Source organism: Zonotrichia leucophrys, chromosome 3 (genome assembly GCF_028769735.1).
Source record: "Zonotrichia leucophrys gambelii isolate GWCS_2022_RI chromosome 3, RI_Zleu_2.0, whole genome shotgun sequence".
NCBI lineage: Eukaryota > Metazoa > Chordata > Aves > Passeriformes > Passerellidae > Zonotrichia > Zonotrichia leucophrys.
Window position 1 is genome coordinate 14051807 of NC_088172.1, and position 14334 is coordinate 14066140.

Sequence of the window (14334 nt, forward strand, 5' to 3'; positions counted from 1 at the left end):
GCTAAAAAGTCACTGTCGTACAATGTGTGTACTTTCTATTTCATCAACTTTTCAGTCTGTTTTCCTGCCAAAGTCAGGAGTTCTCAAAATTTAAGTGGAGGAAAATTAAAAAAGAATTATTATATAAAATTATAGAAACATTTACAAAAAAAAAAAAAAGCAGAAAACACTTAGAACATTATTTTCTGTATGGACAAAATACCCTAAATTACACATGAGTGAGGCCAACAAAATCACTAACAAAACCATCCATTTATCATTGCACCATAGAGCAATTAAATGGCAGCAACAACTAATCTACCTGGTTAGACATCACTGTAGGACAGCCCAAAGTTAACTATCAAGTATCACTAAACTCACTATCTAGCTAATCTTTTTCGAACAAGAAATATATTCTAGAAGGAAAAGTCTCTTATTGTTCTGGTAAGATTTTGGTGTTTGCTTCCATATCACTCAAAAAGTAGCCTAACAAATGCCTGAACAAACTAAAATAGACATTTCCAATGCTTATTAATATTTTTAATCCTTCTAGTAAATATTTCCATGGTTCAGACACATCCAGTCTAATCCAGTTCTGCTTTGATCTTGTTGTATATATCATACCACATGGATGAATGCTTTTATAATAAGCCATCACTGTAATGAGTTAGTAAGCTGAAACCCATTAACATGTATTCAAGGAATGCATTTGAAATGCGAAACAGAGGTTCCCCAAACTAGTTAGAACAAAGATCTGATAAATGGCTGTATTCTTGGTGCAATTTATGCCAAATAAAAGATCCTCTTCAAGTGTCCCAACATGGGATTTCCATCTAATTGCACAAAGGAAAGATAGCTTTAATGTAAAGGTCCAACACAAAAAGAAAAAGCAGAGCAGAAATCACTCAAAGTTTTAAAATGCACAAATCAACACACTAATATTTGTATTCCTACCTACTTGCCAAAGCACTTGTATCATAAAACATTATAAAGAAATTTTTGCCAGGTTTCTACATTAATGAGTACTGAACTCTTAGTGCCATGTGTCAATTTTTTTTTTAAATTAAGAACTCAGCACCACATTTTTTTTAAAATCCCTGTTTTCAGAGTATTCAATATGCATAATATCCTCATAGGGACAAAACAATATCCTCATAGGGACAAAACAAAAAAATACAGCAGCTACAAAAGGCATGAAAGCAGTGAGAATCTCCTAGGCAATGTCAGAATCTATCTGTCAGGAAAAGGAACAGAGGCTACTGAGACACATCTAAAGGCAAATTTATATTACACTCTCAACATTGTGATGATTGCTTCCCATACATTCCACTGAATCAAAACAAAAAAGTGCACAGGCTACAAACAATCTCTGCTACACTCAGTGTTTCTGCTAAACCACTACATAAATTCAACCCACTGTTTACAGAAATAAAATAGTCTTTATTTTGCAAATGACTGTAAGCATTGCATCTTCTGGCAGAAGAACAAACTGCAAAGATATTTGTGAAAAGAAAAGAAAAATTCATATCTTTTCCCAGGAAATAATATTTTTATGCTTGATGAATTCCTGCTTCTGCATGTTTGTTGTAGTACCAGACAAAACTGGTTTTTATCGTGTTAACGGCAGAACACTCCAACAAACATGCCTGGTATTTGGGTATTCAGACAGCAAAGGTGCAAGCCCATCTCTGTGGTGTGTTTCCACTGTTCCTCAAGTCACAGGGCAGAGATCTGTAAACAGCACTATTCAGAAAGGGAAAAGGGATGGTATGTGCTATTCTTGTACCCTAAGTGTAACTAAATATAGCACTACTGTTTTTTTATTACATGTTTGTACAGCTTGAGAACAAATTTTAAATATACCCCTTCCCAAATCTTATAAAACATACCTACCATCCAACAAAGTGTTGGAAGGCCACACAATATCGTTTCTCATAATATTCCTCTAATTAAACCAACCCTTTATTTCTGTGAATGTCAAAAGTAACTTTCTAGATGAATACTTTCTTTTCACATATTCAGCAAATCTGGGGAAGGCAAGTATCAGAGACGGAATTTCAGACAGAGCAGCTGGATTACAAACATACTCTCAACTGGAGCAATTATTCCTACTTTCTAGGCACAGGACACAAAACCTCCTGTTTTCCCACATAAAGCATTTTCAGCAAAGGGATGTACCCTACTTAGATATTCCTAGTACACACTGTACGTGGTATTCAGCCGGTGCCAAGTCAAACACAACTGTTTATCTTACTAAACCAATATGATGTTAAAGTCTCCTGAGCAGTATGGTACTGATAAATCCTTGGCTGCTTCACTGGATCCAGATGGTATCAGGCACCAAATATATTTATTTGGACTTGATCTTTTGAACAGCAAAGTCTCCAAAACATGCTTCCTGGAGGGTATCAATCCATAAGTATTCTCTCTAGCTGCAAGTCTCAACTTGAAATGCTCCTTCCCTCCCTCACTAGACTTTGCTGATGTAATTTTTGCATAACTGTGCTATGAACTGATCAGTGAAGTGATCCAGTAAAAACAAAACTGCTTGCACATGCAACCTCTGTTCCTGATTCTGTTTCTGAGGTGGTGCCCACAAAAAAGCTTCAGCTTGGGAACAAGGTTAATCAACTTTGCCACCATGTCAAATATTTCTCCAACAGCATTCTAAAAGTGTGAGCTATACAACAACTCTGTTTAGTAACTCAGAAAACATGCTGCTCCCCAAATAGACAACACACACTGCCCATTACAGCATAAGCCAGCTATTTCCTCTTATTTCAACCTGAGGGGGTTTTAAGAAACATGTACAGACTCTGGCTTTCAAGATTGCATTCTACCTAACACTACTTATTCATAGAATGCACTGTAATGTTCACCTGCTACATATTCTAAAACAGAAACTGGTGCGTATACTTTTGCTACTGTATTTTGAGACATCTGGGTCATTTACAGTCTGGTTTGTATAAAATACATATATACAAAATTTTTCTCATGGTTTTCCATTGTAAGAGATGAGCAGAAACTTTTTATATCAGGAACACAAGTGATAAGGACAATATCAGTATTTTTCTTCAAAATAAATGATTTTTTTAAAAAAATGACATCAAAACAATCATACCAAGCAAAAAAACTCACAACCTTCCCCAGGAGGCTTGATTCCTGGGGTTTTTTTTCAAGTCCCAAACTGAAGTATGTTTTCCAGACTTAATTTCATATCCGATTTCTTACCTGTTTTTCAGGATCCTAAATGCTCTACAATTAAGGAATACTTTCACAACATAAAGCACCTCACACAGCTTGTCTACAGGTGTCATAAGGAAATCCACACACTGAACAGCATACAAGAAGGAACACTATTGCAACAGCAGGGAGTAATAAAATAAAGTTAAAGCAACACTATGCAGAATATTTTCGAAGTATAAAGACGCAAAAGCAATTTTAACCAGATCAAAGAATGTTTTTAAGAAAATCTAAAATATTTTGATTATAAGTCTCTGGGGGAAAAATGCACAGATGAAAATACAAAAGGCAAAAACAAACTGAAAGAAGCAAGGACACAGAGGCAAAAACTACAATACCTCATCTCCCATCTGTGGGACAAACGGGCACCGCCGAGGAACAGTGTCTGTAATCCATGCTGAAGGCAGCCATTCCTCCAGTGTCAAACCATTTTCTGCCAGAACTCCTACAGCCAGCCTCTGAAGAAAACATAGAGGATTTGTACAAAATTATTGTTACTGTGAGGATTAATCTTAACTGCCTTTTGAGATTTTTTAGGGGGTGTGTGAGGTAATTATGTCTCATGCCCAAAAAGATACAATGGAAACATGTCATTCTCTTGAACCAAATTCACATGGCTGCATTGGCCAAAAAGGCACTAAAATTATACAGCTGCCTCCAATTCAGGAACCTTGCACAAAACAAGGAGGAAGATTTATGAGGTAAATCATGTGAAAATTACCTGGATTGGGCCCATCCACATTTACTATATTTACTATAAAGTGCTATGCAACTACATTTTCAGAATGCGTTTCCACATCACATACTTGTAAGCAATGACACTCAAGGCAGTTGCTCATCCTAGGTGCACACTGCTTGTCTGTATCCAATAAGTCAGATAAAGCAGAGGTTTGTACAGCCATTCAGGCAAGGCTGCTTTGAAATTCCTAACAGGATCTTGTGTGTGTGTACAGAAAACAACCCTGGATATCTGTACAGAAATCCACTGCATACAGCCACTGCTGGAGGACTGCATCTCCAGACTGCAAGTAGGATATGCCATGTGTAATTCCATTACACCAATTCAAATGTGGTTTCACATGACAAAAAGCACTGTGATGATTGCACCAGTGACTATCACAGGAAAAAGCATACATATAGTAAAAAACAAAAGCCCACAAAAAAAAAATAATAGAGCATCTCTACTGTAATGAGTCAATAACATAGAAGCACTTTGTGAATTCTGAGGTTCAAGTAGGTCTGTCTTGCAAAAAACTGATACATTGCATCTGTGCAAAGTGATACATTGCAAAGTGTCTAGCTAACTGGTGAATTATGGGAAGGCAGAACCTTCGCTTATTATAACTTTACACATTAATCATCAGTTGAAAACATTCTGGAACTGAAGTCTGAAGTTAGTTACTCATCAGGAAGGGACTATTCCAGTGATTTTATTAAATAATTTCTGAAACTTTACTAAATCCTTTAGTAATTAGTTCCACTACCTGACTGCACTCTCAAGTGTGTTTGGGGTTTTGAGCTTTCTGTGTCACCAGGTGCAACATCTCACTGTAATAAAACAAGGAAGGAAATCATTGTGCATTTATTCCTTTCTAAACCATTATAGTTTTATACAAGCTTTTTCATCATATCTCTTCCAAACTCTCTCCCTTCTAAGAGTCAGCCTCTGTGTCTGAAAAAAAAAAATGTTCAGCACTTTTGATCTTCCTGGGTGATCCTTCCTTGTCTTTCTTTACTGCTGTATCATTTTTTAGATTGATTTTTGGTAGAGGAGGATTAGAAATGTAAGCACCATTCAAGATCATTAAACCCATGCATTAATAGAGATGAATGTCAATTTTCTCAACTCCTTTTATAATTTTTAAGATTCTATGCGTGGCTACAAAGACATTCAGAACTTCTTTCCTCAGTTGAAAGACCTAATTTTGAATCAGGATCAGAATGAGGAAGAACTTTCTACCAGAAAGGCCTGTGAGCTCTCTGCTCAGTAAGGAGGTCAAATGTCCACCACAAGAAACTTCAAAGACTAACATCTGTCAGGAATGACAGGTATAATTAATGCTACCAAGGGATAGAGGAAAGAGATGATTTTCTAAAATACTTCCAGCCTCATATTTTCTTCTGACTCAAAAATAAGCAGGTCAGCTTTTAAAGTCTGAAATATCTAGCCCTGGTACTTTTTAAATTAAAGATGTCCCATATCTCAATAACTGGGACTAAAATGGATGCAAGATTCCCAAAACACTCTGGTTAGTTTTAATCTAAGTGGAAATACTAGGCTGTCAACCAGTTTTTTATAATAAGAAGCTAAACTAGAAGTTTCAATCATCTAAAAAGTCCCCCAGCATCTATTTTTCCCATCTGCTTTCTTATCCCTTCTTATACCTTCTTTTTCTTTCAGATTGTATGAATAGCAATATACTATTAGTATTGACAGTGCAACTAATGACTGTGAACAATACAGAAAAAGTAGCCAAAAGAAAGAAGAAAGATTACCACCTGACATCCTGTATGCCATACCAGAGATTCACAGCTAATCTGACACTGTGCCAGCCTCTGTGTTCGAACAGCTGTTTTGTCAGTCTACCTTCTAATGAGGGCTAAGACACTGAAATAATTATCTTAAAAAATGCTGAGGATTCCTAACCTAATAAATAAACAAAATACAGGTACTTAGTTTAGATGATACGGTTAGCTTCCTTGGGTACTGCAAAAATAGAAGCTTTAAGCTTACAATAACAACTAACATCTACCAGATAGATCACTTCTGCTCTCTGTAAAGAAAGAAGGAAGAATGAAGTTTTCAGATCTAACAATTAAAAACAAAACAACCTCTGAAAATCCACACTGAAAATAACTAAAATCACTGGAAATTTCTATGTACTGATATAAACTGTAATTACATTATATTAGAAAGCAAACAAAATACAGACAACAACAAAGTCCTGATCAAGTCATATTTCTCTTGATGGAGTCAAAATGACAAGCATAATGCAAATATCATATATCATAGAATTGACAGAAAAAAATTACACGGTTGTGCAGATCTAAAAAAAATTGCAATTATATAAGAAGACAAGTCAGCACAGCTGTAAAAAATACTGGCACTTTATAACAATACTCAGTTGTATTGGAAGTTGAATACTCTACTTCCACAGAAAGGAAGTTTCTGGTGTGAGCAAGGATAGTGATAAGGACATTAGCAGTGCTCCTTACATCAAATGTATCATATTCAGAAAGCATATCATTATAGTTACCTGTCTTGCAAGAGGTCTTTAATTACCATTTGTAAAGAGTAAAAGTCATTATGTGTTTTAAAATTAGACAATATTAAGTTGTATATGTAACTGAATCATTCATCCAATTATTTCTAAGTCAGCTGGAACGAGCAACCTGTAATACACAAACATCTAACCTTTTGTTTTCTCTCTTTGGGTTTCCTCTTCTTTGGTGATGTTGATGGTCCATCTTTCTCCTCAATACCCTTTTTCCTTTCCTTTTTAATTTGCTTCCTTTGTTTTTCAGGTCCTTCTTCATCCTCTGAACTACTTTCTGCTTTCTTTGTTTTAATTTTAGGAATTTTCTTTGGTGGTTGCAAATTGATTCCTGCATCTGCCGTCCAGTCAGAATAATCACTAGAATAGTCACTATATATGATATAACAAAGAAAAAAGAAATTAAACCCTAAAGTTAAAAAGTGCATTGGATTACATAATATAACCCAATAAAAGATTGCAGTTAACAGTCTAAATAACTACAATATTTTGATAGTTAAAACCCTGATGATTAAAACCCTATATTCTATCTACAATTTAAATGGGAATAAACCAAAAGCCCTGACATCATTTGGTCTTGCAAGAAACTTAACTTATAGCATCCCTCAAAGTAAATACTTTTATTTACTTCATCAATTCAAGAGGATAAACATTGAAGTTTGGATATTGTTTTCAAGACTTCTGGTTTTGAATATCTTTGAATGAAAAAATAAAGGACACTCTATTTGCTCTTTAATTCCAAACCAAGGATCACAGCTCAGACTGAGCACCAAAGGAAACTGCTACTACCTGCCTGAAGTGTTTGTATGCCTGAAAAGAAATACCTTCCTGCAAAACAATTCTGCTTCTAGCAAACAAGGAAAAACCTTCCCTAAAATTTAGTTAGCAACGTGACTGCAAATTAAATCCTTAAAGTTTCATGTTCTTGTTTACTTTTTCTTCTAAATCTGCACAAGTTATTACTCATTAACTCTTTACAGCAAAAATTATTAAAGATTTCTTAGCAGTAATTTTCTCTGTATATTATATATACCATCACTTACCTAGAACTGCCATCACTGTGCCATGCTCTTTCATCATCCTCTGATGTTCCACCACTGGCAACAACTACTTCCCCTTCCTAATAAGGAGAGCAGAGGGCATTGGGAAGGGGGAGAGAGGGAAGCAGAGAAAAAGAAAGTATTTTCTTTAGAGTTTAAGTTATAATATATGACAATACAATGAAAACTTTTCTAGGCTTTATATGCGTTATAAACATCTGGTATTCTAGAAGCTTTATGTTAAAAAGGAATTTTAGTTTGCAGGAAGTTCCTTTACTTTAGTGGACTTTATAAAGAAGCATGAAGATATCTGTGCATGGCCAGATGCAGTGTAGAGCAACATTTTTCATCACCATTTGAAAAATTAGTTTACCTTCTCAAAAATTATTTTTAATATCGTATTTCCAGATCTTTTTAATTCCAAACAAAAACCCCATATGAACATTATGTACTCCTCACTCATTCTCTGCCATAGCTACAGAAGCACAGAATAATTGAGGCTGGAAGGGACTTCTGGAGGTCATATTATCCAACCTCCCTGTTCAAACAGGGTCACCTAAAGTTGGTGACCATATTGCTAGGCCACGTGGGCAGTACTGACTAGTCTTACAAATTGCACACATACTTTAGAAAATACCCTTACAAATGAACATTTTTCTCCTTTGTCAATTACTTTTTAAGTTAAACATATACAACAGCATGTGAAAACCTAATACAATATAATTTTTCAAAGAGGTGAAAGGAAACGCCCAATAAAAAATGTAACTTGAGCTTCCACTAAAAACAAGGTTTCATTCGCTGAAGCAGGAGCTTTATGCACAGAAATGGAATGTGTAAGACTGCCTCAAGAATAAGGCTCTTACATCTGAAGAACTTTGTCCATTTTCCAACTCTTCAGCAGGCCTTGCAGTTTCTTCTGCTGCATATCTCGTACGGTAGTTGTGCTGATTGGCTGCTTGTTTCTTTGAGTCACTAGCATCTAGTAAATTATCATGAGAATGGTTCTGTGAAGATATAAAAGTCAAAATACATAATATTTGAGTATATATTTTATTAATGCATAGCATTTTCTTTAATAATACTATTCCAGGAAGCAATTTTTGGATTGGCAAAAAGTTACAAGTCCAAAACAAAGAGCTGCTGAAGAAAACACTCTACATGCATAGTTGAATGAATATAAGCACCAAACAGTTCTGTGTATTCTGGAAATAATTAAATTTCTTCCCAGACACAAACACAATTTTTAAATCTGCAATTATTAAAAATATTCATTCTCTGAAAAGTACATGTCAGTTAATAAGGACTAAAACATAACTACTGATAGGCTGCTAAGGGTTTGTAAAAGCTTAGAATTACACTAAAAATGGCTAAGGAAAGAAGACTCTTAAACAGAAGTCCAAAGTGTTACTTTGCAGCCAAGGGGTCAGATGTGTTAGAAAAGAAACCCGTACAGTAATACATCCTTAGCATAGAGATGACTGTTAGAAAATACAGACCTTTAAATAGTATGATGATGCATTGAAGAATTCAAATGAATGAGTCAGTTTGAAAGGATATGAAGCTTAAAAGAATGAAATAAAGCTGTAATTTAGAAACACTTCATGCTCCAGCATTAAGAGATTTTGTTCCTCCTGTAGAATATATATAATGCAAACACTTGCTCTCTACATCAAGTCTACAATCTTGTCTTAGTCCCCAGTCACTGGGAAAAAACCCCAAGAGTCATGATCACAATTTCAAGAGTTTTGTGCTAATTTTTTTTTTTTTGCATGTATAGTCAAACTTCATCCTAGTTCAGATCCAAGAAAATAATTTCTGGGCTCATTACTAAGTGCCACAAAATGAGGCACACTTCCTTCTGTTCCAGTATTATCCTCCTGCCACAAAGAAAACCTCGAGTATCTATTAGGTGCTGATAATAGTTAAAAAAAAAAAACCAGTCCCAGAGATGAAGAAAGCAGAACTGGAACAAAACAAAGAAAGGCACTAATATTTTGACAGCCTTCTAGTAGAGCAGACTGCTTGTACCTATTCCTCTTGATTTTTTTTTCTTTTGTACAAAAGAAAATACCTTTTCTATCATGTATGATATAAGCTGATTCATTAGGTTAAATTTTCTTCTTGAGGAAAATAACTCCCACTTTTTACAGTAAAAGCTGTACTAAAACTTGGCTATAAGATTTAGTTCTCCTTAGCCACAACAATCATCATTAAAGTGCAGAAGTCTAGTAACTAATTTTTCTCCCATGCTTCCTGTCAGAAGATACACACCTTTTGCAGGCATGACTGCAACAGTTCAGTAAAGCAAGCCAGCACACCACTCTGTAAAGTTGTGTTCCAGTTTTCATCAAAGCACAGAGGACCAACATAAACTGCTCCATGCTCTTTTCAGTGAGCTTCTTTACTGTGTTTCTGTTGTTCTGTCCTTCTGTCTAGTTGGGGAAGTTATCACTGACAGCACAGTTACCAGAGACACTTCTAACGGGACTGCTCAGCTATCAGCATTTTAGCATTGCCTAAGACTTTTGAGACCTGGGGCACTCATTCCTCCTTCTGGATTCAAACTGGCAGTGCACAAGGGATCTCCTCAAGCTGCTCTGACCTGACCCAGAACAGCTCCAAGGCAGCCCTGAGCCCAGTGGCTGAGCCCATCCCACAGCCTTCTGTCCTTCAGCCTTCTGGGGCTGCTCACTTCTCATCAAGCTCTCAAGATGCATTACCAAAGCAAAGAGGTCACAAAAGCCAGTGCTATAGTAACTTGTTTCTGCTACTGCACTGTGCCTTTTTCACCATAAAACATAGTAGGGACATAGCAGGGACAACAGAATGGAATCCCATAACCCCAGTGAAAGAAATTAGTCAAGTATCCATCACAATAAGGGGGACACGTTTTGCAGAAGCTACGTTACAGCTTGGCTGTGATGTTCACGTCTTCTCTCTAGAAACAAGAGTCCTAAAATCCTTACCTCCCTGTTTTTCTTCAGAGGTGAGGTTTCTCAAACAGTCATCATAAATACAGCTTTTCTCTACTCAAACAGAACTACAGATGCTTGGAAAACTGAAGCACTTTGCATTACTCTTTGGTTTTGGAAAGAGTTCTTTTCTTTTGGCAGTTCAAAGCTTGAGGGAAAAAACAACTCCCCAGCCCCTCCACCCAATCATTCACACATGGAAAAAAGCAATACCACTGTATAAGTACTGGGTCATAGTGATGCTGTAAGGAAAGATACAATGTCAAAACAAGAACAGAAAAAAAAAAAAAAGGAAAACAAAACCACAAGTACTTAAGTAACAGAATGATAGAATGAAGTTGGAAAGGACCTCTAGATGTCACCTTGTCTAAACGCACTGCTCAAGCACGGATGAGAAAAGTGGTCATAACGTATACAATTGTCTCATCTTGCCAAAAAAATACATTTTAACTTCATTCCTATTCATCTTTACTTTTCAAAATCTGAAGAGAAGCTGTAAAGGCAGAACTTTATTTATTTGGGGAGGGGTGGAGTTGAATGTGAAAGTTTGACTATAAAGTACAACAGGTTTATTTCCAACAAAATGTAATTATCACCAGCATGTTCAAGTAAAACTGAGGAAACACAGCTGATGCCTCCTCTCCCTCAATATAGAACCTAAAGAAAGAGCTTGAAATTGTACTCTCAACTCTAACAGTAGGCTGGGAAATAAAGCCAAGATAACCTATGATTTGAAGTTCAATCATCACTTTCTCTCTAAACACTTTGATGAGCAGTAATATATGCTGACAAGTACCTTGTACCTTGTCCAAGGCTTCCAGTCAGTATCAGAGCATATCTATTGATACAACAGAAATTACAGCTCCTGACAGAAGTTTTTCTGTGAAATAAAGATTATGGCATTTCCTGTATTTGAGAGGGATACTGGACACTGCTGGGGGTCTTGGTAACATCATTTGTGAGAGATACAGTGGAAACCCAGTGATGTCCTGACAACGGAGACCACTCTGCATGCTAGGGTCCTTATGACTCTGACAGCACTGGGAAGCACAGCTTTGCTGCAGTCTCATACAGGGCTGAAGTAATTTTGGAAAGCTTTGTCTGTAGCAATTTCATGGTATTTCTTAACCAGCAGAATCTATTTTTTATGTGAAAATGATCCTTCATTCCTTAAGCCCACAGGAATTAACTTCTACTAGGAAGTTTAACAGGGGCAAGGCACAAGCATATGCCCAGTATCAGAACCCCAACATTAAATAGGTCTCTTGCCCTGGCATTTTCTCTTTGGCTAAAGAGCACCCTTCCACACTCTCCTCAAGTCTGATTCAGTGTCAATAATTACTTAGTATTTACTCTTACCACATCACATGTATGTAAAAAAATAGTAAGAACTGTTCCAAAAGCAGTGAGATAACAGACACTAAGCACAAAGAGCTATGTTCTGGAGTTTTAGATTATTTTCCTCTTAACATCTTGCTGATTTAATTGGAAATACTGTTTAAATAACATGTAAGTAGAAAAACTTATTTCTGTGGAACAAAAATAAGCCACTTTCAGCAGAACAAAGTACATGTTGCTCCTTCCTGGGTTCTGTTAGTTTACAATACAGTCATTTGCACCCATCACAACAGAGGCTTATACCTACTTTTGTCCATCCATAACAATTTCCCATGTTAACTGGCATCACATTTCCACTTAATGATAATGAGGAATATTTCCATTTTTGTCACATTTTACTAGGACACACATCATATCAACACTCTAGTGTACAGAAATTTCACACTCTTAAACATTTATTAAAATGCTCTAATCCCAGTAGTTTAATAGACTAACCCTCTTAAGTCCTTGGACTGGGAATATTTACCTAAGCATGTTATTTATCTCAGTTTTCATCTGCTCCTGAAAACAAGTAATTTGGAATACAGCTCCATTTTGAAGATGTAAAAAATCCATTCTATCCTCTTTCATTAATGTATTGGGGGTTCAAGTTTCTGCTGTTTGCTTTTTTTACATGTTTTTGTTTAATAATAGAAAAAAACTCTAATCCTCACCAATGACTTTGAAAGTCAAACCAAGTTTGTCATTCAGCCTGCAGGTCAGTTATACTAAACACTATTTACTAAAAACTATTCAGGTCAAAATACCCCAAGTTTTTAGTTTCTCCCCCACAACTCCATTAGTCCCTTAAGCAATCACATACAAACACTTTTCTGTATGACCTGTGTCAAAAAAATGTGGGCTTTCAATGGCAGAACACTTCTGTGACTTCCATTTAAATTGCAGATATTGTTAAAGAAGAAGGACTGAGCTATAATTTTGTACTACTTTTAACACACCCTACAATGACCCTGAATTAAAAATTAGCAATAGGACTTTGGAATCTCCTCAAAATGCAAGTACAGCTGCTCTGTGTTCTTCCTTATTGACCTACACTTCTGCTTGCAATCCAAAATGCTAATAACATTCATTCCTGCCCATCTTTTCATTTTACTTCAGTATTTTCAACTTTTTTTCAGTTAGAAGGGAAGAAGGAAACAGAAGAAAATATTATTTCACCATTATCATTATTATCTGAATACACCTGATAAATTGTGGAAGTTGATATAAAAACCAGTATTTCCTACTGGTATGAATTACAACTGAATTTTCCTATGAAGACAATGTTTTAAATACAAGCCTTGTTTTGCTCTGCTCCCAGAGAAGCTGACAGTTCTATAGAGTGAGACATTTTCTAGAATTCTTGGTGCTGTAGTTCTTAGGTCTAGAGATTACTGGAAGAAAATGTCATGCCCTGTATTTTGCTGGACGTGTTCCCCATCTCCTTTAGCTCATAAATTCTCTCATAAAACCCGTAAGAATTCCCTATGCAATAAGGAATAGTCTTGCAACAATACTGTAGTATAACTTACAAGGAATCAGTATCAAAACCTACTGGATATTCTCAAAGAAAAGAAAGATTTGCACTGTGCTTTCCAGTTCAATCTTCAACCTAACACAGTTTGTATTTCAAGTCACACTGCCACTGTATAAGAACAGCAACAGAAGAAGAACCATAATGAAGTTATAATTTCTACTATAATTTAGGGTTATAAAACAACCCTAAAAATATTGCACAACAGTTTTTGGATTGCAGTCAATCTTGTTTCTCTTCCCAGGTGTTTATTTGAATTTATTGTGAACACTACAGAAGATGACAATTCCAATTCACTATTCCTGTTGCTTTGACACTCCTGAGCAGAAGTATAGCTCATGTTCACTATAAGCAACAACAAAAATCATAAAAATCCTAAAAAACAGTTAATTCTCAGTTGAATTGTGAGACTCAATCACTCAAGATCAAACATCTTTTACTTCTTGAAACGTGCTTATTTAAAGCCCGTGGGATATCTACTTATTTCTGAATCCCTCTGAGATTTTACTCAAGAGGATCTGAATTAGTGAACTTCTCAGCAGTCTAAGTCCTCCAAAAAGAGATGTATTTAATGAAGAATCAGCTATGGAAGAATACCACTTTTTTATTCCAAGGTGTTATAAAAAAGTATTCAGTAAGGTTTATGAAGGCTTTAAGTGTTCTGAAAGTATTACTAAGTATATCAGTAATGTTTACGTAGAAAATTTACTGACATACTCATATGAAAAGACCACAGTTGCCTGGGGTTTTTCATTATTTTCTCAGAACAAAAGTAGAAAGTGACTAAAGGATTTACCAAGTTATCTCCCTCACATTCTGAGAATCCAGAATCCAGTCACAGAACCCCTCATGTGTAAATATATGAAACTGAAGAAAGTTATTCCTAAGTAGCAGTTACTCTGAAGGATTTCAAG

General features: G+C 35.8%; 1 protein-coding gene across 3 annotated transcripts in view; it reads right to left on the reverse strand.

Annotated features, from left to right (window-relative positions):
* The window catches only part of PHIP (pleckstrin homology domain interacting protein), a 109524-nt gene that overhangs the window by 25983 nt on the left and 69207 nt on the right, over positions 1-14334 (reverse strand). For all 3 annotated transcript variants that reach the window (XM_064707430.1, XM_064707429.1, XM_064707428.1), the window contains exons 21-24: positions 8401-8541; positions 7541-7617; positions 6638-6869; positions 3561-3680 (exon numbers count right to left, since the gene is read on the reverse strand). In XM_064707430.1, the coding sequence (XP_064563500.1) occupies positions 3561-3680; positions 6638-6869; positions 7541-7617; positions 8401-8541 (570 nt within the window). The remainder of the gene's footprint in view (positions 1-3560; positions 3681-6637; positions 6870-7540; positions 7618-8400; positions 8542-14334) is intronic.